General features: G+C 33.9%; 1 protein-coding gene across 4 annotated transcripts in view; it reads left to right on the top strand.

Annotated features, from left to right (window-relative positions):
* iqgap (IQ motif containing GTPase activating protein homologue) overlaps positions 1-26,688 on the top strand; it is a 33,549-nt gene extending 6,861 nt beyond the window's left edge. For 2 of the 4 annotated variants that reach the window (XM_026839212.1, XM_018816273.2), the window contains 37 exons: positions 89-323; positions 1,266-1,410; positions 1,805-1,918; positions 2,100-2,278; positions 5,337-5,427; positions 5,790-5,944; positions 8,564-8,654; positions 8,899-9,065; positions 9,479-9,643; positions 10,062-10,164; positions 10,515-10,769; positions 11,101-11,268; positions 11,992-12,134; positions 13,008-13,154; positions 13,383-13,490; positions 13,647-13,718; positions 14,400-14,469; positions 14,850-14,936; positions 15,062-15,183; positions 15,293-15,442; positions 15,791-15,954; positions 17,723-17,843; positions 18,310-18,413; positions 18,717-18,857; positions 19,412-19,496; positions 19,784-19,951; positions 20,064-20,131; positions 20,565-20,697; positions 20,946-21,048; positions 21,546-21,575; positions 23,086-23,218; positions 23,499-23,586; positions 23,821-24,051; positions 24,561-24,730; positions 24,981-25,085; positions 25,243-25,354; positions 25,568-26,687. In XM_026839212.1, the coding sequence (XP_026695013.1) occupies positions 89-323; positions 1,266-1,410; positions 1,805-1,918; positions 2,100-2,278; positions 5,337-5,427; positions 5,790-5,944; positions 8,564-8,654; positions 8,899-9,065; positions 9,479-9,643; positions 10,062-10,164; positions 10,515-10,769; positions 11,101-11,268; positions 11,992-12,134; positions 13,008-13,154; positions 13,383-13,490; positions 13,647-13,718; positions 14,400-14,469; positions 14,850-14,936; positions 15,062-15,183; positions 15,293-15,442; positions 15,791-15,954; positions 17,723-17,843; positions 18,310-18,413; positions 18,717-18,857; positions 19,412-19,496; positions 19,784-19,951; positions 20,064-20,131; positions 20,565-20,697; positions 20,946-21,048; positions 21,546-21,575; positions 23,086-23,218; positions 23,499-23,586; positions 23,821-24,051; positions 24,561-24,730; positions 24,981-25,085; positions 25,243-25,354; positions 25,568-25,684 (4,840 nt within the window). In that variant the 3' untranslated portion in view covers positions 25,685-26,687. 4 annotated transcript variants of the gene reach the window in all.
* The last annotated feature ends 896 nt before the right edge of the window (positions 26,689-27,584 follow it).

The raw sequence follows: 27,584 nt of genomic DNA, 5'->3' as shown, positions 1-27,584 counted from the left end.
TCTTACTCCAAACTAATATATGTGAATGCAAAAAAAATCTACATTTAAAAATTGAAAAATAATCTAATCTTCATTTCCCCTCATCCAGGTGGATGGAATTTTGTCTCCAGGAAGAACTTCCTCCTAGTGTTGAGTTGGAGGAGGGGTTACGGAACGGAGTCTTCCTGGGAAAGTTGGCTCACTATTTCGCTTCGGACATAATCCCACTCCGAAAGATTTATGACAAAGATCTGAAAAAATATGAACAGAAAGGATTACATTTCAAACACACGGATAATATTAACCACTTCTTTCGAGCCATGGAGAAAGTTGGCTTACCCAAGGTAAATGTTGAGATACAACATTAATTTCTTTCTTTCTATATTTTTAAAACCACCTAAATATTAACTTTTTTGGATTGTGCGCGCAAAGTGCCGCAAATGTCTTCAACGTCTAATGGTTCCCAATATGTATCACAAGCAGATATCGCATGTAGATTTTTAGAAAAAGCAAGTTTTCTTTATAGAGGACCAGATATGCCATTATACTCCAATATGCTGTTTAAAATTTGTTCAAATGTTTACTAGGCCTGTTTAGTTTCATACATTAGTTGACCGTTGGTGCCCAAACTGTTTATCCTTTTGAATAGAATAGAAACGAATATCTTTATTTATTGTTTGTCTGTAAACTTAAAAGAGTTCATACCCACAGCCGCAGACTACAAGTATATTATACATCATCTTTACACAGACAAAAGCCACTTTATTACCTTGAATAATGGGTGTAGTTTTAACTACTACCTGCCAATGCTACTTTAGTGTGTCGTAAACCATTTAATGTAGTTTGCCTTGAGCTAAAAGCTGGGCATAGTAATGAGCCGATGATGTCATAAATGTTGTTGTGTTACTGCCAATTAAGTATAATTGCAATGTTTCCTTACATGGCTATGTCCTTTGTTCATAGTGCAGAGTCATATGGTGTGGAAGTTTTCGCTCTCTTAAAATAACACCATTACAGACTCTTGTCTAATTTCCGATATAAAGTCATTCATGTTTATCCATTACCAATAATTCATGCTGTGAGAACATTTCCCATAAATAATAACTTGATTAATTTCTTAGTTGTGGGTAATTTTGAGACAGACACTTATATTGACTAGTCTATGATACTGCTATCTATATAGCTGTAAAGAAATACACTCACCCACAAAAACAACAATCATTTTTTCGATTTAAAATAAATTTTGGTTAATTTTCCTTTATTTTAAGAAATAACTTTTTTTCCAGATATTCTTCCCTGAAACAACAGACATCTACGACCGTAAGAACATGCCCAAAACTATCTATTGCATCCATGCATTGAGTTTGTATCTTTTCAAACTTGGCCTTGCACCACAGATGAAAGATTTGTATGGAATAGTCGAGTTCACTGGTTCGTATTTAAAATAAAAAAGATGAATGTACATTTTAAATTTTTACTTTCAAAAACAGAAAAAAAGTATATAGATAGAGAGATAGTATGTAATTTTCGCTTTGTTTTTCGAACTTAATTTCAAAGCATGTGTTTTAGTTCCCCAATTTTTCAATTTTCCCTAACTTTGCCTACATACCACCTTTTTACACTTTGATTGTCTTACTTTGGTATAATGAGAAATGACCTAATTCTCTTTAAACAAAAAAACAAATATCATAACTATGTTTTTAATCCAATATTTTTTAAACTAAAAAGTTGGTTCACATCACAAGTTTTTTTAACTCATCCTAACTGCGCCACCGAGCCCATTCCTTGATTATCAAACATAAAAAACATTTTAACTAATCTTCAGAGGAAGAGCTAACCAACATGCAGAAGGAATTGGATAAATATGGAATAAACATGCCGCAGTTTAGTAAGATTGGGGGAATACTTGCCAACGAGCTTTCAGTGGATGAGGCAGCACGTAAGTGGAAGCTTAATTATATAAAAAAATACTACATAATAAAAATAAAATTTTTTAAACTTTTAAGATTAAATTTAAGTTTGGTTTAAAAAATGACAAAAACCTAATTTTTTTAAAATTAAAAAAAAAAGAACATATAATATTATATATATATAAATATTTTTACATTTTATTTGAACAGTGCATGCTGCTGTTATTGCAATCAATGAAGCATTAGAAGCAGGAGATGCGGAAGCCACCATGCAAGCGTTACGAAACCCCAATGCTTGTCTAACTACACTGGACGAACAGAATTCTGAGGAATATCAAAAAAGACTGATGGATTCGAAAAGGGCAAAAGTGGAGGCTGCAAAAAATAAGGTGATTTAGATTTAAAATTGCAACTAAATTATTTCCATACTTTAAATGTAAATTTATTTATAGTTTAAAAATGTTTCTAATAGAGGTGACAATTTTTTAAGGTTAGCAGAATGTTGGTTGACATTGGTAAAATGCAGTCACACTTATAGTTGTCAAATGTAGGGAACCTCAATAATTAATGTGGTGAATGTAGTGTATTTATTCTTTGAATCAGCAACATGGGCTTAGTTTATTGCGTTAAAACTAAGCTTCAAGTGGTTAAAATACTAGAACAGTAACAACTAATGTTAGATGTGCATGGAGTGAGTTGAAAACAGGTGTGAACACCTACTTTTGAAACAGGTGTTACATCTTGTGTTGTAGCAATTAATTGTGGAGTAAAACGGTTTAAATGATTGGTTCAGAATTGTGTGACTCACATTGAAAAGTGTAGAGTAATCACACAATAATAAGTTTTTAAGAATGCTCTTGAATGTGATATATGCAGTTAATGTAATTTAAATCAAAGAATGGTTTTGTTGCAGAGAAAATGGGTATTTTATCAAATGAAACCTGTTTAAAATTACCAATTATTTCTGATAAATAAGCCAATACTATATATCTTCCCCATTAATGTGGTGAATGCAATGTACTTTAGCTCAGCTTGTTAGTATAGACACCTAACAGCAGGGTAAAACAAGTTTTAAGGTGTAAACCTAGGATGCTTAAACTTAAAACACATGATGTCACCCATGTTTCAAAAGTTGGGATGCCGGCCACCCCATGAACACCTAACGCTGTCACCAACATTACACCTATTTTTTCTATCACAAAAGTGTTTTCTATATAAATCATCAAGGCATCCCATATTAATTATTTCTGTTTGTTTTTCTTGTTTACTTGCTGTCACTTGCTCACGTTTATCATAATGAGCTCATGATTGAAATATCGGTTTTGCTGAAATAGATTATCTATTGTATATAGGTGAGGTTCAGACTTAGGCCAAATGTGGCTCATGACCGATTCCCTAAAACCCTTTTGCGTCCAAAACTGCCCTAATGTGCTATAAACAGAAAAATTTAAAATTGATCAATCTTCTCACCAAAAAGCGATATATTCACACAGTAATGCTACGAACACCAATATTCTCATAATGCAATCTTTAAGTTATGTTGTGGTCTTGTGGACTGTGGTATAAATGATATTTAACTGAAAAGATTTATAAACAGAGTCTGAAAATATAACCTAACATTGTAAGGCTGAATGTAATTATTTGTTAAACGTGTGCGGGGTGTATTTTATGTAGTTTATCTGCCTTAGGTCACGTAAATATGGTTTGTTTGGTTTACATTTTGAACTTTTTCATGCCCTGCTTGTTTGTACATTGAAATAACAACAAGGCAAAAGTTGTTTTAAGCATAAGAATTGTGTTCTAAAACTTACAATGTCATTGTCAATTTGTCATCCATGTTTTAAAAATTGACGTAAAATGTTTAGAAATGCGGAAACAAAATTTCAAACACGATTCTTAAACACAATTCTTATTCCAATTTGTTTGGATGTTTACTAATTAATGCAGTGCGAAAATTCTATGGTTATCCTGCCCACCCTGCCACCCCAGGTTTGGTGCCTATGTGCCCAAAACCTAAGTTTTAACCAATTACATGAACATGAAAGTTGCTTGAATGATTTTGTTTGCATTGTTAACATTAGGTTAAGTTTAGTGCGGTGTAAAAGAACAAACAAAGCTAGATATGAGTACATGGGGTGTATGTACACATGCCTAGATGCCTTTGCTTGTTCAAACACAAAATAACCTTCACTATTACTAAACAGATATCCCTACATCCTATATTATAGTTTTAAAGGTGGCGAAATTGCCAAGTGATGTGATTGGGTTGTCAAAATTGTCGACCTTGCACAAATACATAAATTAAAAATATATATATATTTTTAATCCACAAACATAACTTCATAGGTGGAATGTTATGGGAGTTCTGTGTTCACCCCAACTTTTAAAACCAGGATAGCATTATGTATTTTGGCCAAGTTTGTTGCCTATAATATCTTTAACCCTTCTATGAAGTGTGTTCTTATACAACAACAGCCAAAGTATATTGCATTCACCACATTAATCAATAAGGTTCCCTATGTTTGATGACTCTTCTCTGAGTGTAACTGTATTTTAGAAATATCACCCCATGTTTTGTCAATAGAAACTGTGACACCAATATTGGATTCAAAGTAAAGGAGCTTTCAGTATATTGTTTACACAATGTTCTGTATGCCTAGACATACAGTCAGTAAGACATTGCAAACATAGTGAAAGCAGTGTGTATAATGCAATGCAAATGCTGATATACTTTTCACTTTGTTGCTGCTGTACACAATGTATCACTACAGAACTTTAGCTTTCACCCTTAAAGTGCATTCCATACAACCATATAGGGTACTAAGCATTGCAAATATAATATGCCATTTTATAAACTTTATGTAAAATTTTAGCAAATTTAATATAACATTTTGAAATATATAAATAGTTGCTATAAATTTTGAGTATTTAAAGTATTAAGTTCATGTAACTCAGCTCTTAACAAAATTGTAAACATTTTTGTATAAAAATAATTAAATGTTTGATGTCCAATTACCTATACCCACATGTGTAGTCTTTATTTAGCATGATATTGTTATTCACCATCTGTGTGGTTATACATACGTGAACGTGTAGTAGACTGGTGCAATGTCCTCGGGCAAAATCATGACATTTGATATTCTATTTATGTAGTTTGAACCATTACAGTGCAAGGCGTGCCTTCTTTTATAATGGATGGGGCAATAAAGACCACGCCCTTTTTTAATTACAAAATACTGTGGGGTAAGATGGGACTGTATCACATGATATCCCATATTTCCTGATCGAGAATACAGTTTTATAATTCTTTAAATGTTCTTTATTCACTACCAAATGGGACGAGAAAAGAGATAAAAACATATCCCATTTTACCCCAACCTACTATAAATGGCACACTCTTAAACATATGCAAGAACCAAAATTCAATTCATTTCTTTTCTGTAACAGGTGAAGACAGATAATGAAAACGAGGAGCGAGATATGTATGAGGAGTTACTAACACACGCTGAACTACAGGGAAATATCACGAAAATTAACCGTAAGTAAAATTATACACGTTATAATAGGGAACAACTAAAGCACGTTTAATGTTTATGTTTATATAATATTGTAAAACAACTGTAATGTTTTAAATTCCGGTTTTTACTTAGCATATGTGTCCTTGGGCAAGACACTTAGTCACTTACCGAACATTGCTTCAGCCCAGTGGTTGCTAATAGGTAATAACACCTTGGGTTGTATGATAATGGGCCAACTCTGTCCTAAATCTCCAGCCCTGTGCGCTATCATGCTCTAGAACCTCACCCATATAGAATAAACCAATACGCAAACAAGTTATACAAGCACAAAAGTTATATTGTACAAAATATACGTGACCGTTACACCATCTTTTCCCCACAGTTGACATCAAGGTAGAAAAGGTGAATCGAGATTTAACAAGCAACGAAGGCAACCTGATATCGGATCTTACGAACCTTGGAATCTCCAATGTTGATCCTAAGAATGAGAGTTGGTATCTTGACCAGCTGAAGAAAGACCTGCAAGCTAAACGTGAAGTAAGTTTTGTGGTTATAGTAGGGTGGGGGAAAATGGGACACCTTTTCATTATATTTTATCTCGTCTTTTTTGTTAGTTAACAAAGAACATTTTAGAATTATAAAATCGAATCCTTACAACTCCTATGGACCTTTGTTAATTGTTTAAAACATGATCAGGATTTTTGGATATTATGTGCTAAAGGTGTCCCATCTTCCCCACAGTAATATATTATATTGACTGGTGCTGTAGCTCAGTGGTAAGGTGATGGCATCGTAACCAAAGGGTAGCAGCTTCAATTCTCGACACTGAATATGTTTGTATGGGTAATGGGCAAATTTTCAAGTCTAATGTTGCGCCACGTTGCTGTAGGACTTTACCTACACAGAATATTTTGTGTGAATTTTTTTATACATTAGTTATATAAGTAGATTATTTTCTCACAAAACAGTAGTCCTCATCATTGTCTGCCTATATGTCTTTGGTAAGACACTTTACAACAATTGCTCCAAGCCTCCAACCCAGCAGTGTTATTCAAATTGTCAGCCACACATAACAAAGTATAATGCTCAAAAATTGTCATCTACAAAGTTTCGTGCATTCACCACGTTAATCAATGAGGTTCCCTATGTTTGACAACTATGAGTGTAACTGCATTTTAACAATGTCACCCCAGATTTTACCCTGCTGTTAGGTGTCTATACAAACAAGCAGAGCCAAATTATATTGCATTCACCACATTATTCAATGAGGTTCCCTATGTTTGACAACTATGAGTGTAACTGTATTTTAACAATGTCACCCCAGATTTTACCCTGCTGTTAGGTGTCTATACAAACAAGCAGAGCCAAAGTATATTGCATTCGCCACATTAATCAATGAGGCTTCGGTGGTTTCCTATGTTTGACAACTATAAGTGTACCTACATTTTAAAAACATCACCCTAAATTTCCTCAAAAATTAAAACATGAGGTCCATGTTGGAAAGACCTAAATGATATACATCATCACCGTTTAAACAAGCCATTCTTCTATTGTGTTTCAACTATACACAACTTCCTTAAGCTGTGGTACAGCCTGTATGGTGGATACCAGATAACAATATCCAATTAATCAGTGACACTTAATATAAGCAACACTTCTATATATTACAATGGGCGTTCTTAAAAAAACGAATAGTTTATTAAAATATTGGCATATTTATATTTGAATTAATACAATTTTAGAAAACACAAAGAAATATTCATATTTTTTAAAATCAAATATAAGTAAAGTTTTTATTGCGATACTTATCCAGAAAAAAATATATTTTAACTAAATATTTGTGAAGGTAGAAATTTTAGATGACATCATGTCTCAATGTCTGTTTGGGTTCTATTTGTGTGCTTACCATGCAGTAATAGCAAGTGCGTCATTTATTTAATCGCTCTGTCTTTGACTAATGCGTCTGTCTTAGACTGTCTGTCTCTCTATTTCTCGGTAGCAATTTTCAATGTCGATATATTTTAGAAGTTGCTAATACGTTTTACAACATAATATACCTATTATAGAAAACAAGCAGTTGTTATTTCCCGGCTGTAACATATTTATCCTTACATGGTGCACAACGACAGTCATTATAACATGGGTGTTCTGTTTTATACACCTCATGCCCGCTTACAAGTTACCACATATATTGGTTTGTATGTGATTTATTTTTTATTAGAATTCAAAATCTAAAACAAAAATCCATTACATGATGCTACACAAGCCTTGCTTTCCCAGTTCTTAGTAGAGCATGAAATTGACAGATTACAATAAGTCAACTACTTTGTTGTGTTAGATAAATGAGAGATTTAATGATCATCTATCAAATACCATTGACGTAACTAGTGCAGATAAAGGCTCATATTTGTGGTGTTTGTAAAATTGTATTGTCTGTTTTCGTAAAGTATTGTGTATCGTACATAAGCAGAATGTTCCTTTTACAGTTTTTGTCAAAACCTTGTGTGACATTTATTGTTAAAATGCAATTACACATCGAGTATATTGGTTACTTATGTTGTATTGTATGGTTGCATTTTAACAATATTACTCTAACTAAAATTTTACACAATAAGGTGATACGTAAAAGCTTTTATTTAGTCTAAATTTAGAAATTAAAAGCAGTAGAGCCTTTTTTCCTGTTGTTCATTATTTCCACTACAATGGCTATGTTTTGTACCAACCGCTATTGAACGTTCTTTAGAAATGTGCCATTGTTTTGTTACAATGCAGTTTGTGTTATATGAATAGAGTGAACCAGTAGCTTTTGTAGTAATATTAGCTTATAACTTCAAACAATGCTTTGTTTAAGTGTAAAGTATAGTAGAGTGTGCCTATGCAAACACCAGTGTGAATAAATGAATGTAACTTGCTTTTTCTCGCGTGGCGGGGCAACGACAGTCATTATAACACGGATGTTCTGTTTCATACACCTTGTGCCTGCTTAGGAGTTACCACAAATGTAACTTTGTGATAAATAAATTTTTTTATTATCTATACATAAAAATGATTATTGTTAATTGTTTAAGACACGATTACATTTTGTTTTACTATTACATGCTAACAGTATCCATCTTACCCCACATTACAATATTTAACATTTATTATTTGACTCAGAAAACTGGAGATGAGAATGCAACCCTTGATAAAGATGAAATACAAGCCGCCATCAACGCAGCTAACTTGTTGGCTACCAAACAAAGACTACGTAAGTGTTGTTGTATGCAATTATACACTTGGAGTGTTTACTGAACTTATTCTGTATTGGTGAGGTTTACAGTGGCATGCCATGGGACCTGGGATTAGATATCCCGATTTAAATACTCATTTTTTTCTGTTTTGAGTAAAAAAGCAGAAAATGTTGGGCTATAACAGTAGTGCTTGGATTTTTTTTAATAAGATATTAACACAAATTTCTGACATATATATCTTGAATTTTTTTATTTGAGCAGAAGATGAAACAGTCTCGAACATCAACTCCCTTCTCGTTGAATCGGGGAGTCCGGAGGATCTTGAGAGGGAGTTGAAGAAGTCGGACGGAAACTTCCCGATTATAGTTGATGGGATGGCTGACTTGTATCATTCCGAACTCACTAAACAGAAGAATATTAAGGGAGAGGTAGGATGGTTTAGTTGGGTGGGGCAAGACGGTTTTCATATAGCAGGGTGGGGCAAGACGGTTTTCATATAGTAGGGTGGGGCAAGACGGTTTTCATCTAGTAGGGTGGGGCAAGACAGTTTCATCTAGTAGGGTGGGGTAGGATGGTTTTCATATAGTAGGGTGGGGCAAGATGGTTTTAGTATAGTAGTATGGGGTAAGATGGTTTTCATAATAAACGCATATACTCAGTTTGCCATACAAGTTTAAAACATTCATACTTATGAGCACATGCAATTAAGAGCGAATGCAGAACACTTGATGTGTCCTGTGTGTAGTGCTATAGACACAGAACAGTAGTGTTATAGACACACAACAGTAGTGAAAAAGCTATTTATGCTTAAAACTGTTTTAAACATTTATAATTTCCTTAGGATTTAACACACAATGAAATATGCCAAGCCCTCATCCATCTCAATGCATTGGCTGCGCTCAACCGTGAACTAGAAGTCGGTGATGTGGAAAGTGTGTGGTCGGCCATGCAGAACCCCGACCTCGGATTAGAGAGGCTCGACCAATCTAATAGGACAAGATGTTGTGTAAGTATATATATATATGTATATATATAGTAGGGGGGGTAGGATGGTACATGTTACAATATAATAATAAGACAGTTGTTATAACACGGGTGTTCTGTTTCATACACCTTGTGCCAGCTTATGAGTTACCACGTGAGTAACCCGCGTGGTGCGGCAACGACAGTCGTTATACCATGGGTGTTCTGTTCCTTACACCTCGTGTCCGCTTTATGGATGCTAACAATTGGACAACCTTTTAGTTGACTCTGGATTTAAACATTGGCTATTATGTCTAATACAGAAATTACTACATCAGTAAATAGTACAACCAATTAGGCAAAAATTAAAATAAAAAGTGAGTGTCCAGCTATCCTTGCCCCCCCCCCCCTTAAGTTATAAAACTTTAGCGCTTTTTATAAAAACTGTTGTGTAATAACAGGAGGCATTAAAGCAACAGAAAAAGGACGAAAAATATTTGAATTGTAAATCTATCCAAGAAACAGTGGATGCAATCAACACACAAGTACAAGAGGAACACGCAAGTGAGTTGGAAATGAATGAATACTGATAGTGGTGCATGCGTTAGTGAATGAGTGAATGAATACCTCAGTAAATAAGTGAAAAAAATATTTAATTAAATAAGTGAATACTAATGCGTTAGTGAATGAGTGAAAACAGGGAAATGATTATGAATAATTCAGCGAATGCGGATTCATACTTTCAAAATAAGTGTTTTATTTCCGAGTATATTGGCCAATATTAGTACATGTCTATTTAAATGGGCGACTACAATAAATATTGCTAAAAAATAACGTATATATGTTATTTAAAAATAAAACCAATAATAAAAAACAACACAAATAAAACAAGAAAAAAACTATTCTTTTTTTAGCAATCAAGGCTGTGAATGATGTGAACGAAGCTCTTTCTGCCGATGATCGTGACGCGGTCCTCGCTGCTCTTCTTAACCCCTCCCTTCATCTTAACAACGTGGAGCCTTCCAATATTACTCAGTACATCCGCCTCATGAAGAAGAAGAAAGAGAAGAAGTCCTCGGAGACGGGAGATCCCGATCCAGCTCTCTGGATCGAAGAGATTCAAAACTGCATCGATGCCGGGAACTCGCAAACAAGACAAGCGTTGAAACGTGGGTTTGGGGTTTACCATTAGGTTTAAAGATGGATTTAAAGCTATAAATTAGAAGCCGCAATATTAGACCCACAAATAAGATTGTGTTTTATCGTCGTTTTTCTTATCAAATTTGAAGGTGCAATGTAAAACGAAATTAAACATTTTAAACTTCATACTTTAATTGTTTGAAAACAGTTTATACAAAGTTACCTTTCAAAAATTTAAAAATTAACTTGCACAGTTTATATGCTATTTAAAATAACTTTTAACACACACAAATTATGCAAATTTTACAAAATAAAATGTTTTACACAGTTTCACCTTAAAATAATATTTTCTTGCTACAGAGGCGTCAGCTGTAACTGCAGTGAACATTGCATTGGAAGACGATGATTGGGAGCAAACATACGAGTTATTGAAGCATAATGACATCGCACTCGCATCTCTCACATCGGAGTGTGCTTCTACATATCATGACCAACTCAAGGAAATGAGAGAGGAAAAATTAGAAGAAGGTAAAATCCATGTGAGAGAAAAATTGAAAAAATACTTTTCAATGGTTTTGGATTTTTTCTGTATGGCTGGAAAGCAACAGTCTTTATAGCACGGGTCTTCTGTTTCGTACACCTGGTGCCCGCTTAAAAATTACCACGCATGTAACTTGTTTATTCTTTCATATCGGGGTAACGACAGTCGTTATACCACGAGTGTTCTGTTTCGTACACCTGGTGCCCGCTTAAAAGTTACCACGCATGTAACTTGTTTATTCTTTCATATCGGGGTAACGACAGTCCTTATAACACGGGTGTTCTGTTTCGTACACCTGGTGCCCGCTTAAAAGTTACCACGCATGTAACTTGTTTATTCTTTCATATCGGGGTAACGACAGTCGTTATAACACGGGTGTTCTGTTTCGTACACCTGGTGCCCGCTTAAAAGTTACCACGCATGTAACTTGTTTATTCTTTCATATCGGGGTAACGACAGTCGTTATACCACGGGTGTTCTGTTTCAAACACCTGGTGCCCTGCTTGAGAGTTACCATGTCCAACATACTAATATGCAACTATCATTTGCAAAACCAAGGTCTTTTTAGACTATATGACTTTTAATTGCTACATTGTTACCAATTAACCTGTTACTATGTGCCCAAGATCATTTACGTAAGGGTATCATAACCAGTTCCTAAGCATTTATACCCATGTTTGGCACTTGTAAATATACTTTCCAATTCTCAGGCATGCAAGATACGACATGGGTAGCATACCGCACTAAGGAAGGTTACACATATTACTTCAACACTGAAAACCTGGATGGATCTTGGGACGAACCTGAGGAATTTAACAGCAATACTGCCCAACTAAGCAAGGACGAAATACAGGTTTATTATTTAGTTTAAATTAAAGGATTTGAATTGTTTTTTTTACTCTGCGTTACATGAACGAGGTCTTATAGTCCGGGACAGTTATTCATGTTATGAGACCTCAGGTTTAGGCCATACTTGGCCCACAAAGTTATATAAGTGGTAAATTGTAAGCGGGCACAAGGTGTATGAGACAAAACACTCATGTTATAACGACTATTTGTGCTCTACCAAGAACAAATTACATTCGTTCATTTGATCCGCATTTACACTGTTTGTTTTCTTGTTGTTAGGCGACATGGCTTACGTAATGTATTATTTATTGCAAGGTAAACACAACTTCAAGGTTACATAGTTTGTGCAAATACAGTATGTGGTATAGTTTTTAGTAGGTTGGGGTGGAGTGGTCAATATTTTTATTTTATCGTCCCATTTGGTAAATTTCGTAATCCTGTTTTGAATAAACAACAGCGCTCTTATAGAGTCATTAGGATAATAAGGTTATATAATTCTGTAAATTTCTTTGTTTGCTATCAAAGGGGGCAAGAAAAGAGAATGAAAACATGGACCGTCCCATCCCACCCTACCATTCATTCTATAAATATTTACACAATATTAATCACTATAGGAAACATTTTAACCATGAAGTTTCATACGCGATAATTTGTAAGTGGGCACGATGTGTATGAAACAGAACACCCGTGTTATAAACACTGTCGTTGCCCAGCCATGCGAGGATGAACAAGTTACATACATGGTAACTCATAAGCGGGCACGAGGTGTATGAAACAGAACACCCGTGTTATAAACACTGTCATTGCCCTGCCATGCGAGGATAAATATGTTACATTCATTCACATTCTTTTTATAACACAACCTATTTAATTGTAGGAATGCATCAGCATGGTATCATCAGCATACGACCGTGCTCAACTATGGAGAGATAACGAAGCTTTGATCATCAAACTTCAATCGTTTTGTCGCATGTATATCGCAAGAAAGGCTTACCAGGGGAGGAAGGATTTCATCGCAAACCATGTAAGTTATATTGTGCATTTAATATATACAGTCATTTATAATAGGTTTATTACAGTTGAGGTAAATTTTGGGCAAATTTTAAAAGTTTTGGAGGTAATTTTTTCCTAATACTTGGACCAATTTTTTTGGCTGTTTTTTTTGACGAAGTATTTTTTGTTTTAATTGATTTTTTTTTAAATTTTTTGTTCAGATTTGTATGTTACTTAACACAATTAAAAATTTCCACAGTTACCAGCTATCGTTTGCATTCAAGCTCATTGGCGTGGATATTCGCAATGGAAGAAATATAACGATAGAATGAACTATCTTAGAGATAATGTGGATATTATAATTAAGGTATTTTTGGAAAACTCTGTAATTTCATTTTTGTCTCTAATATTTTTTGTCTTATGATAGTATTTTTTAAACTTCTTTTTTTTGGATATATTTGGTCAATTTTTTTATAACTTTTATTTTATTAATGAAAATGTTTAAAATTTTATTTTGTTTCAGATTCAAAAGTTGGTACGGATGTGGATGGCTCGCAGTAAATATCAGAAGAGACTGAAATATTTTAGAGATAATGTAAGTTACAATACACAATGTGAAACAAGTTATGTTACTGTAATAATGAGCCAACTTCAGAATAAATCCTAGCGACCTCACGCACATAAAACACAATACATTCATTTATTCAACTCGGTCCCCCCCGGGCTCCACTGTAGTACCTCACCCATATAGAATAGAATGTGCATATACAATGTTTGGGTAATGGGCCAACTCTGGTCTAAATCTCAGGTCCCATGGCGTGCCTCACTGTAGAACCTCACCCATATAGAATTTGCATATACAATGTTGGGGTAATGGGCCAACTCTGGTCTAAATCTCAGGTCCCATGGCGTGCCTCACTGTAGAACCTCACCCATATAGAATTTGCATATACAATGTTGGGGTAATGGGCCAACTGTGGCCTAAATCCCAGGTCCCAAGGCATGCCCCGCTGTAGGACCTCACCCATATAGAATAGAATGTTCATATACAATGTTGGGATAACAGGCCAACTCTGGCCTAAATCCCAGGTCCCATGGCATGCCTCGCTGTAGGACCTCACCCATATAGAATAAAATGTGCATATACAATGTTGGGGTAATGGGCCAACTCTGGACTAAATCCAAAGTCCCATGGTGTCCCTTTCCATAAGACCTTAACTATGCAGAATAAAATGAAACATACTAAAATAAACTAGACCTTTTTTAATTCTTACAGGTTCATATTATTATTAAACTACAAGCTTGGTTCAGATCAAATAAAGCAAGACACGATTACAAAACTTTAAGTAAGTTTTAAATTTCACTTTACTGTAAATATATTTGGTCTGTAGTATACCAGTATATCAAACTATGTAAATTTGTCAACGGTACTTTAGCTATACATAAAAAAATAAACCCACAAAGTAACATATGTGTGGTAACTCATAAGCAGGCACGATGTGTATGAAACAGAACACCTGTGTTATAGTGACTGTCTTTGCCCCGCCATGCGAGCATACATAAGTTAAATATGTGGTGACTCCTAAGCGTGCACAAGGTGTGTGAAACAGAACACCTGTGTTATAACGACTGTCATTTTCCAGCCATTGGAGGATAAAAAAATAAATTAAATGACATACGTTCACTCTTGAAAATATCAGCATTAAAACACATCTTTTAATTACAGCTGGGGTAGAGAATCCACCATTAACCGTGGTTCAAAAGTTCGTTCATCTTCTTGACCAACGAGCGAACGACTTTGCTGAAGAAATCGGTAAAAATAAAACTTTTTATAACATTTTTTACACACTCTTTTTTATAAGTATGAAATTATTTTTATTTATTTTTTAGGTTTATTAGTTTTAATGATATATATATATACATATATATATATTTTAGAACTCCAAGAGTTAAAACAGAGAGTTGTTCAATGTATCAAGTCGAACAACGAATTAGAAGAAGCGTTAAACACAATGGATATTAAGATTGGACTCCTTGTAAAAAACAGAATCACTTTACAGGTAATTGAATTTATTTAAAATCTAAAAAAAAATTTTATTTGAGACCTACGTATGCGCTAACTGTTATTTTTTCAATAAAAAAACTAATCAAAAAAACCCTGATTTTCAGGATGTGATCAACCACAGCAAGAACCTGAAGAAAAAAGGAGGCAAAGAATCTGGCGGTGACACCCCTAGTCCTGCTGCTGGTCTTAAAAGTTTAAATAAAACAAACCGAGCTCGATTAGAAGCTTACCAACATTTATTCTACTTGTTGCAGGTATAGTGGGGTTGTGGTTGGTTTTAAGGGTTTTGGTATTCAGTAAATAAATAATTAAATAAAGATTTGTGATTAATGAATGTAACATATTTATCCTCGCATGGCGGGGCAACGACAGTCGTTATAACACGATTGTTTTGTTTCTACACCTTGTGCCCGCTTACGAGCTACCCTGTATGTTGCTTTATAGATGATATATTACTTAAACGTCCAAAGTAATTGTTTTTGTATATAAAAAGTTATTAAATAACAAAGTACTCATCTTACCCCACAGAACTATACCCATGTTACCTATATTACTGTACCATACATACATATTAATATACAATCTCTTCTACTTTCCACCAGACAAACCCCACGTATTTCGGAAAGTTGATTTTCAAGATGGCCGCCGGTCGAACAAATAATTTTATGCAGTCTGTTATTCTATCTGTATATAACTACGCTTCAAACCACAGAGAGGAATATCTACTTCTAAAACTTTTCAAAACTGCACTGCAAGAGGAAATTGAGTAAGTTGAGATGTTGTAATTGATTTTTACATTTAAACAAAAAATTTTTTTAATTAATTATTTTTTTACATGTTTATTTAACTGTTTTGTATTTAAAAAAAAAAATTTTTTTTGAAATAAATTTGTCACATTTGTCAAAATTAAGTTATAGTAACTTATGTTTGTAATTTAACATTGGTTTACCTTATATTTTAATACGCAAGTATTATAACCAGATAATTAGCCTTACAATTTCAAAGCTAAATGACGATTTTTTGAGTTAATATATATCAATTGTTTTGTAGTGTTAAAATTAGTAAGTAAGCACAGTGGTTGAAACGTTCCCTTTTTGACCAGAAGATATAGGGTTTGAGGACAAATTGTCAGCCATACAGAAAAAATGACAAAAATCAAAAAAATGTTCACCTACAAACGTACATCCAGGGTAACTTGTAAGCGAGTATGAGGTGTATGAGGTGTATGAGGTGTATGAAACAGAACACCCGTATTGTATCAACTGTTGTTGCCATACCACACAACGATAAATAAGTTACATTCATACATTTATTAGTTACATATCACGAAGTTATGAAGGTACCAACCCTGCTGGGTGAGTTAAAAGCAGTGTAGACGTTACGTTGGCCAGCAATCGAAAAGTAAACATGATTACGCTACTAGCTTCGCTACTGTTGCAATCTTATTAGAAAAAAATCAAATCTCTCTTCTTGACGATATTTTTCAGTCTTTTAAAATACTAAATAGTTGTTTTAAAATTGAATTTATGAAATAGAATGTCAGGTCCTGAATCTTATATCAAAGCACGTACTTTCTATCCTATGTTCTGCAATGAATTGTTAGATTTGTTAATGGTATCTTATGTAGAAATTACTTTCTTGTAGATTACTCTTGTTGATTATTTAGAGGTATCGTATGTAACTGACTGATATATTGTCCTCTATTTTATATCGTTGAGCATTTATGCCAGTAAATTTTAAACTGTATATAATAACGCCCTATTGTGTTGCTGATAAAGTACATTCAAAAGGTAGCAGTCCACTACAGTTAAAATCCATTAAAAACTACTTAACACTAAAATTAAATATTTGATAGTCTTTTTTAGTTCAGGTTTTTAAGTATAGTTCCAAAGGAAAGTGTCCAAGTAAATCTGAAATAGTTCTATTTTTACAATTTCTCTTTTTCTCCACAGTTACTTTTTACTCAATTTCTCTATTTTTCTTAATTTTCCTTTTTTATCTCAACATCTCCTTTTCTATTTTATAAACTTCTGAAAGTGCGCAGTAAAAGCTGCAACACTGTTAGATGTTTAAGAAAGCATTCTGTAGTGTTATTGCTTGTGTTCTTCTGCTAGGCTGGTATATATATAAATATGTAGTAATCTATATACATGTTTTGTGCTTAATAGTTTTGTTAAAAATTTAATGGTAATTTTTTTTAACTTTTCACATATTTAATCATATAAAGAGGTGTCTATATACTGTTTAATATTGATTAAATTATAAAAAGTTTCTAAATTTTATCCGGAAATTTTTTTGCAGCATATTAAATACAAATGTTTGTTTTTATTTATCTTTTTATCTTTATACTTTTTTAATGAAATATGCACACTAGCTACTGCTGGTACACTTGTGTTACTAAAAGCAATCATTTTAATTTTGCAATAAAAATTATAAAGAATAATTCAAATAAGTGTTAACAAGTTTTTAAAAGGTATCAACCAATGCGTAAAAAAACACTAAAAACCAATTAAGAATAATATTTTTTTCTACAGATCCAAAGTTGACAAAGTGAAAGAAATAGCGACGGGAAATCCCCTTGTAATTAAGATGGTCGTGACCTTTAACAGGGGGGCCAAAGGTCAAAGTTCACTGCGGCAAATCCTTGCTCCTCAGGTTCGTGGTTCATTGTCCGAATTATTTTATTTACAAAAGAAAGTTTTTTACAATGATTTTTCCTGCATTTTTATAATTTTTGGCCACAATTTAGACAAAACGATTAAAATAATAATACCCAAAGTTACATGCGTGGTAAATCGTTAACAGCCAAGGCACAAGGTGTATGAAACAGAACACCTGTGTTATAACAACTATTGTTGCCCCGCCATGCGAGGATAAATAAGTTACATACTTGGTAACTTGTAAGCAGACACGAGTTGTATGGAACAGAACACCCGTGTTATAACAACTGTCGTTGCCCCGCCATGCCAGGATAAATACGCTACATACGTGCTAACTGGTAAGCGGGTACAACGTGTAAGAAATAGAACACTAGTGTGTATTGACTGTTGTGCCCTGGCACGCATGAAAATGCTGTATTATTCATTAAAGTAACAAACCTTAACAAACAATTGTCATCAAGGTTCAAGAAGTTTTGAAAAACAAGACCCTCAACATTAACATGAGCCCTGTGGAGATTTATAAATCGTGGATCAGTCAGAAAGAAACAGAAACTGGCGAAGCAAGGTGAGAATGTTATGAAGCTTGTAGCTTAGTGTTTGAGAAAATATTTAGGGGGGCATATCTTTGTTTTGGGAAACCTAACATATAAACATTAAGTAGAATTTTTGAGTATCTTTTAAATTTCAGTCTAATTTTTATCATCTTTTAAAACTATTATTTATAGTTTTAATTTTTTTTCTGATTTGTGGATTTTTTAATTTGAAAGTAGTTTTAAGATTCTATTGTTTCAGTTTGTTATGAGTTTTATTGATGACTTTTTATTTAAGTATTACTTTGCAATTTCAACAATGACTCTTTATTTTCCAGCGACCTTCCGTACGAAGTAACAACAGGAGAAGCAATGAAGCACGAAGAAGTTCAAAAGCGAGTCGAAGAATCAATCACCCAACTTCGAACTGTAACCGATGCGTTTCTTACAGCTATACTTGGTTCTATTGAGGAAATACCGTGAGTAAAATTTATCTGCGCACTGTAATAGCTTTAGCAACTTAACTGTGGGCCTGGAGTTTGTTTTATATTTCTGGCATTTTTGTCCTAAATTGTTTGGGGTAAGTGGCTGGATGCTGCTGTCGTTGTGTCCATGTTTGTCTTTCGACAAGATACTTAACAGCAGTTTCTCAAACCCAGTGGTCACTAATGGGTCGTAGTACCCGTGATGTTAAGTTATAAGCCACCTCTGGCCTATTCTATTCTGTATGGGTGAGGTCCGTGAGGACCTGGGGTTTAGGCCAGACTTGGCCCATTACCCCACACCTCTGGCCTAAATCTCACGTCCCATTCTATGCTATGCTGTGGGTCTGTGTGATCTCACCCACATGGATTAAAATATGATTTTGAGTATTTTCTTAACGGTACAAACTTGTTATAACGATAACTACCTTTTAACAGGTATGGCTTTTTCCCCCTACAGTAAATAAATAAACGTCATTAAATTGCTTTGTATAATAATAAATATTTTCTTGTACAAACTTCTAATAACGATAACTTTTACCTTCTAACAGATATGGTCTTCGATACATTGCTAAATGTTTACAAAATCTTTTGAAAAATAAGTTTCCAGATACTCCTGAGGATGAAGTGTTAAAGGTGGGACTTGGTTCGATTATTTATTAAATTAATGTAAATATGCAATTTAGTTTGTTTTCATCTTAACTTTTTATGACATTCGATGCCATGGCAACAGTGGTTATACTACCTGCCTGTGCACCAAAGGGTACAGACTTGTTTGGGGCGTATGTGTCCTTGAACAAGACACTAAACAACAATTGCTCCAACCCAGTGGACACTAATGGGTTGTCCAAATTATCAGCTAAATATTAAAATAACAGAAACAAACACAATATTGTAAAACTACATACTCGTTATTCTTCCAGATGGTTGGTAACCTGATATACTATCGATACATGAACCCAGCCATTGTTGCTCCCGATGGTTTTGATGTTATTGATGTATCAGCTGGTAGTGCCGGGCCTAACAACGATCAGCGAAGAAATTTGGGATCCATCGCCAAAGTTTTACAATTTGCAAGCACTGGGAAAACGGTAAATAATATTTTTAGTTTTGAAGCTTTTTGAAAAATGGAGCTTGATTTTTTTTTACACATTAATATAAGAATAATTGTACAAAAAAGAAATTAAGATTTTTTTATTACAGTTTGCTGGTGACATGGAACATCTACGGTCTATTAATGAGTATCTCATGCAAGCTTATGAGAGGTTCAAGTAAGTGCTTTTTTTTTTTTTTTCAATTTTGATATTATTTGTGGTAACTTTAGTAGATTTACAGGAAGTACAGGTTCCCCTGTTGTGTCTGGTTGAAGGACTGCTATACAGAATAATAAATTGCAATGAAACGAATCCTACTTATTTATAATAGGAGGGTAACAACAGTTGTTATAACACGGGTGTTCTGTTTCATACACTTCGTTCCTGAATCATGCATAAGAGTTATCTCATATTAGTTTAAAAGCACTTTTAAAATTATTTTGATCTTAGCTATCGTATTCGCAGAGATAAATTTATATTATGTGTTAATACATTTTTGGCCTAAATCCCAGGTCCTTGACAAGGACCTCACCCATACAGAATAAAAATATATTTCATATTATTACTGTTTTCCTGACAAAATGTGTGTAACAGTTTTTTTTTTTTTCAGGAAATATTTTGCTGCTGTGTGCGACGTACCGGAACCAGAGGAGAAATACAACATCGACGAATACAGTGATGCCGTGTTGCTCGTTAAACCCGTGATTTTCATTAGTTTGAAGGAAATACTGGATACACATAAGGTAAATTTAAACACTGAAACATGGTTAACTATGGGGTAGACAGATGCTAAATTAGTTGGATTTCAGCATAGGAAAAATGTTGTTTTTATTCTTTTTATATCAATATCATCACATAAATTAAATAATATTTCATATTTATAAAGTTTTTATTTGAAATTAAAAAAAAAAATTATTTTAAAGTTTTTATTTGATTTTTTTCTTAACTTTTTAAAGTTTTAATTTAATTTTTTTTTTTTCTTCTTGCTCAGTTGCTCCTGGAGCACGAGGACGAAGTTGCATCCGATGCTTCTGATCCGATCCATGAGATGTTGGAGGAGCTTGGCGAAGTTCCTGACATTGCTTCTCTCATCGGTAATTTAAAGTTTTAATTTTTTGTCAAATAATTGTTTTCATATTTATCTATAACTTTTTTATATTAAAGCTGTTTTATTTATACTGAAAATAATTTTAACAAAATGGCTTTATATATCATTTATCAGAATATATATCATTTTACGCTTCAGCAGTTACAAATATACTGCTTTGAATGCTGTTATAATTAAATAGAATCTAATTCATTTAAAGTTCAGCCGGCACTTGTTTAGGAAAAATAATATCATGCGCTTCGTGTTTCTGTTTAAAAGGTGTTTTATCTAAATCGTAATCTGGTGTCTAAGTTTCAGTTATTTTGTTATAATAATGATTGTCATTTATGCTTTTATAAATAAATATATTTCTAACAAAAAAATGTGATTTTTTAATTTCATTTAAAAAATTTAAAATCGATTCTCCGCTTAAATTATTAATTTTTATACTTTTCTCGTTTTCGTGAATTTTATTTTTTTTTGTTTTAAAACTAACTTCTAAAGGTACCAACATGCTGAAGTCACCAAGAAAAGGTAACAAACGGTGGTTTGAAGCATAGTAACCTCATATACATAGACATATGCATGTGCATGACATTTAACCATTAATAATTTTCACAAACCATTTGTATTAAAGAAAATTATTGAAAAAAATGGTAAAAAATAAGAAATTATTTTTAAAAGGTTAAAAAAACTTTAAACAATTTCAAAATTGTCTTGAAAGATGACAGGCAAGGTAGTTTAATTTTACTCCTTGAATAAGACTTTTAGCAAACTTGATAAAAATCCTAATAATACATGGATACAAAAGTAGGCTCTCCCATATAGCGGTTAATATTTTAAAATGTATTTGCAAGAACATACACTTATGGTGAAATGTTTTTACATTTGTCAAAAATTGCTTAACTGTAATGCAGAGAAAAGTAGTTGTAAAGTATAATGATATGTTGTTCTTTATAAGCATCTTGGGTGCATGTCATAGCTATGTATTTTTGTGTTTTATACTATATGTGTGAGGTCCTACAATGTGGCACGCCATGGGACCTAGGGTTTAGGCCAGAGTTGGCCTACTACCCCAACACCCAGGGTGCTACAAACCATTAGTGACCGCTGGGTTGGAGCAATGTCCATTAAGTGTCTTGTCCAAGACACATACATCTATCAATATCGAACATTAAACCAAGTTCATACATTTCATTTGAGGTTGTAACTTTACGTTGCCATTGCTTTACTAGTCGTTGTCACCTTAACTAATTGAAGCTACACCCCCACGCTTTCTACACTGGCAATTAAAATGCATTGGTTTGGATTTTTAAAACTCAAAACTTTTGTCTATCTACTATTATTACCATATGTATCTAAAATAAAGTTCAAGTTTGTTTTAAGTATACGTGATATATAGTTTTGTGGGGTAAGACTAACAACGCTCTGTTACAGTTGTGAGGATTTGGTTATATATAAATTTAGCTGCCTATGTACACACACACACATATAGGCAGCAAACCTTTTTAAAAATGCAGGGGTGGCAGGGATAGTTAGACACTCATTTTTGTAAAATAAATGCAACTTTGGTTGAAATGTTACGGAATAATGTAGTGCAGAAAAAATATGTCTGTCTACCCTGTCAACCCAGGTTTGGCGCCTATGTATGTATTTAACATTATAAATATGCTTGTGCATTGTATATCAGACATCATTACAGTAGCATGTACATTGTTTGTGTAGTTTGATGCATTACTAGCATAGCATCTAACTTTGCTTGTCGTTGCATCAGTAGTCTTAACACATAAGACCATATTAATGTTCATTAAAAAGTTTTTAACTTTAACTTCAAGTGGTTTGAAAGTATATTTTGTTTCTTTGTTATAAAATGGTTTATAAAAATATATATAATTTCACTCTTCTAAATATTTCCTGTTTTTTCAAAATGTTTGTAAAATTAAAAAAAATTTAGTATAAAAATAAAAACAACTCTTAGATTTTTTTAATGTTTTTAATTTTTTTCAGGCCGTTTTTGTTAATTTTTATTGTGGATTTTTCTCAGGTGAACCAGGAGGTGTCCAACCAACTGAAGAACAAAGGACTGAACTCCTGAAGACGGAGATTTCTCTCACCCTTGCAAGTAAAGTGGAGATAAAGGAAGATGACGAATCCGACATCAAAAATCTCATTTTAAGGTTTTTAAATGTTAATGGTGCTAATGCTGATAGGAACATAATGTTACAAGTTGTGCTTCTAGCATAGAATGTTACATTTATTGCTACAGCATATGTTTGGCAAAACATCTTTGAAAAATTAACTTGTTTTTACTAGAACAGCAATAACATTCTGTATAACTGTTCGCTGCAGAAAACGACTAACACAGGTACATACACCTCGTGCCAGCTTACAAGTTACTAAATATGTAACTTCTAAAAGTAGTCAAAAATTTAGGATTCATAAACATAATTTTCTTAGAACAAAGAGAATGGTGATCGACATCATCAGAATACAAGTTGGCGAGAATTTAACGGAAGTTCTCAACACGCCAGCCACTGATGACCAGGTAAAGATTATGCTGTACTTAAAACAAACACAACTTTATAATATAATGATTTTTGTAGATGATGTATATTTTTGTTTTTATTGAAAGGATTTTTTAAATATGTTGAAAAAAATTTCTCTAAAAAGTTTTTAAAAAGTTTTTTTCAAAGATAACAAAAAATGGTTTTAAAAAAATGTTAGCAATTTTTTTTTTACAAATTCTACTCTTTTTTAATCTTCCTCTTCCCGAATCCAGGAGGATCTCCACATGAAGAACATCGAGAAACTGGAACAAGAGAAGAAGAAGAGGGAAGGCGACAAGGAGGACAAGGAGTCGATGTTAAGAACCCGATCTTTGCTCAACGAGAATAAACTTCCACTGGAGGACATGAAGAGGAGAGTCGTTCGTAACCTCAAGAAGTTGGAAGAACACGGGATCGTGAAGTCTGAAGACCATTATCAAACCATTGTTAACATGATAGCAAGGGTAGGGGGTGTTTGTTTTATATAAAAGTTCCAAGACTTTATTATTAATTTTAATTTTTTTACAACTATTGAAACTTTGGTACAAATTTTGTGTAAAATATTTGGTGTTGTTCTGCTACTTTTTAAGAAAACTAGTCAGATTTTGTTATTAGATAACTTTTACCTTCGCATAAACCACAGTCATTCTAACTGGGGTGTTCTGTTTTATATACTTTGGCTCCAAATCACTTTGTCATAACCCCACAACGTAAGATAAACAAATTGCATTCATCACATGTACGCCTACAAGATCTCCCATCTATTACCATTAAAGCCATTGTCGCCTACCTTCGGAGAAGCGTCAGGCTTCAACATCTGGTGAGGTTCATGCAGTAGCCCCCCTGGGTGTTAAGTAATAGGCCATTTCCGGCGTAAATCCTAGGTCCCATTGCTTGCCACGCTGTTGGATCCGCCTACATAGAATAGAATGTTCCAGTACGAGATATTATCCTTTCAATAACTTTGAAACAGGACATTCGCAACCAGCGAAGATACCGACAGCGTAGGAAGCAAGAGCTGGCAAAGTTGAAGCAAAATAACGATCGTTTGGACCAGAAGTCGAAATTCTTTGAAGAGCAATCGGATTATTACAACCAATATATCAAGAGTTGTTTGGCTAGCTTGGCTAATAAGAGCAAAAAGTAAGTGGAAAGTTGATGATTCGTTGCCACAGATTACCTATTTCTTAAGTTCTATCAATAAATATAACTCTAGTATTAAAGTTGTTAGTAAATTTGGAAAATTCCTATCTTTGGTCCATGGAAAATCCAACAAAACTTGACCAAATGGGTAACAATTGAAAAGAAAAACAGAAAAACATGCCATTAGACCTGCTTTTAAGTTTTGGGGATAATTCTTTGTTTCTTTAATTCTCTTCTCCTTCCTCCCCAGAGCACAGAAGAAGAAGAAGCGAAAAGTTGCGAACATTAAATACACGGCATCTGAACTACACAGGAAGAAAGTTTTGTTGGAAATTGAGGGTCTTGAAACTGGACAGTAAGTGAAATGTTTATTAAGTTGTTGAATAGTTTTATGAAAAAATGTAGTTATACTCTCTTCAGCAAAAACCCTTTTTTTTAATTTTGACATTGGTTAATAAATTTTTTAGACAAATCTTTCCAAGCAAAAGATTAAAATTATTTCTCGTCGCCAGATTCCGTAACGTGATGTTCGAGATCGGGCAAACGGAGGAAGACGTCGGAAAGTTTGAAGTTTCGGCGAAATTACTCGGAGTTAGCATGGAGAAAGTAACGCTGGTGTTTCAAGTAAGAAAAATAAAATCTAATGTTTGAATCTTGTTCTCTGTAAAGTTAATTTGAAAAGAAATTTAAAAATATGGTCTAATTCTTTTAATAGAAACAGTATTTTTATGATTTTTTTAGTTTTTTTTAACCTATTCCGTGCCCTTTCATTATTAACACTACGTGGCCAATTATCAGCAATAAATCTAAATCTAACCAAAATAAAACCCCTCCCAGGATTTGCTCCAACTTCAATACGAGGGAGTTTCTGTGATGAAGATGTTCGATGGAAGAGCGAAGATCAACGTCAACCTCCTCATCTTCCTCCTCAACAAGAAATTCTTCGGAAAATGATCTTTCGACAAAAAATCTTTTACTCCGACCCCAGTTGCCTTATTTTACTGTGACCGTGAACTTTCTCTTCTCGTGCGCTTCTACTGACGTCACAAAACGATGACGTCATAAAATGATGACGTCACGCGCGCTATGACGTCACGGACCTGTGACGTAACCGATTTTATTCCTTTCGCCTCATTACTCAGTACTATACCGCGTAGCTCGCCGAAATCGTAAACACAACCTGAATCAATCCACGGCCACTGCCCATGAGAAGCATAATATTCACATTATAAGCAACAAACAAAGAAATACACGTCGCAAAAAAACAAAAAATTGCGATAACAACTTTGTACAACACCCAATGCAAATAATGTTTTTTTCAATATAGTAGGCTGGGATAAGATGGTTTTCATTCTCTTTTATCGTCCCATTTAACGTGATTATACAATCGTATTGTCATGACTCTAAAAGAGCGTTGGTAATTGTTTAAAACACAGTAAAAAAAAAAAAAATTATCAATTAACGGTATCCATCTTACCCCACCGTTTTATATTTGTAACAAATAACCCAACATTCCAAGTTAAATCCAGCATCCAATCTTGTATAACCAGACCAACTGCGGTACTGAGGCCGGTACCCCGCAAATACACGTGTATGGTGTTAAATATCCTAACCCACAGCTTTGCACTACATTTACCACGATCTGCCATATATTCAGCAAAGGCCTTTTAAGCATTGTGTCTCTTACATTGTGCGATCAAAGTTTTGTGTTTTTTTTTTATTAACGCGTGGTGGCAGTACCGAGCAGCATACGGCTTGATGACGTCACGAGAGCCGTCCCCGATTCGTTGTGTTAAAAGCAATGCAATTCATTCAGTAACCAGGGAATTATCTTAACATCATATCTATTATAAGAAGATGTACATATACGTATTCATGCTGTCAGCTACTACCGTTACAGCTTAATCTGCATAGTTATTATCCACCTGGATGACGCAATAAAAACCGAATCGTCAGCTTTGAAGTGTTTATTTTGTTGTGTCGAACTTTTTTATTCTTGTACGGCGGAGCACAGTCTTTCGTTATAACACGGGTATCCTGTTTTATGCACCTCGTTCCTTTATACACCTGGTGCCTGCTTACAGGTTACCATGTATGTCACTTAATTACACTCGCATGGCGGGGCAATCGTTCTAACACGGGTGTTTTGTTTCTGTTACGTTAGGAGATTTGTAAGTTTCGTTATAAAAAAATAGTGATTATAGAGCGCTCGCTTGGTAGTCAACGATTTTCAACGCGGCTACTATTGTGGGCGTGTGTGTCTTGAACGGTCAAGACACTTAACCGGCAATTGCTTCAACTTGGTGGTCACTAATGGCTTTTTCAAATTGTCAGCCTCACAGAAAAAACAATGCCCCACAAAAGTTTTCCCAATATATAGTTACTCGTAAGCGGGACCTTTTAATTAAAAACTACCAGTTTAGAGAGAATTATAAATGTTAAAAAAGAATTCACGGATTTTTTTTCGCCAATTTTTGAGAGACAAAAAGTAAAACGAATCTTGAATTGTATTGCGCCTAAATTATTTAGCACAAAATATCAATAATAATCAAATTGGAGAACTCACCGTAGGTTCAAGTGGTCGAAAGGGCGGCAATTTACGTATTTATATATTGCAGCAAACGGTCACGGGTAATCGGAAATTTTAAACAGAGAATTCGTAAATAATGTGAAATTCTAAATTATACAAACTCTATTTCGAGAGAACCAATTTTAGCATACAGTTCTAGCACATCATTCTCCATATTTTCTAATCCTGTTTTTAACAATTATCAACGTTCTTTTAGTTGTGAGGATATATTATAAAGTTAATAATTCCGAAAATGTTCTTTGTTTACAACCAAATGGATGATAC

This window comes from Ciona intestinalis, unplaced genomic scaffold (genome assembly GCF_000224145.3).
Source record: "Ciona intestinalis unplaced genomic scaffold, KH HT000174.2, whole genome shotgun sequence".
Classification (NCBI taxonomy): domain Eukaryota; kingdom Metazoa; phylum Chordata; class Ascidiacea; order Phlebobranchia; family Cionidae; genus Ciona; species Ciona intestinalis.
The sequence above is the reverse complement of the archived record's forward strand: the minus strand, read 5'-3'. Positions and strand labels throughout refer to the sequence as shown.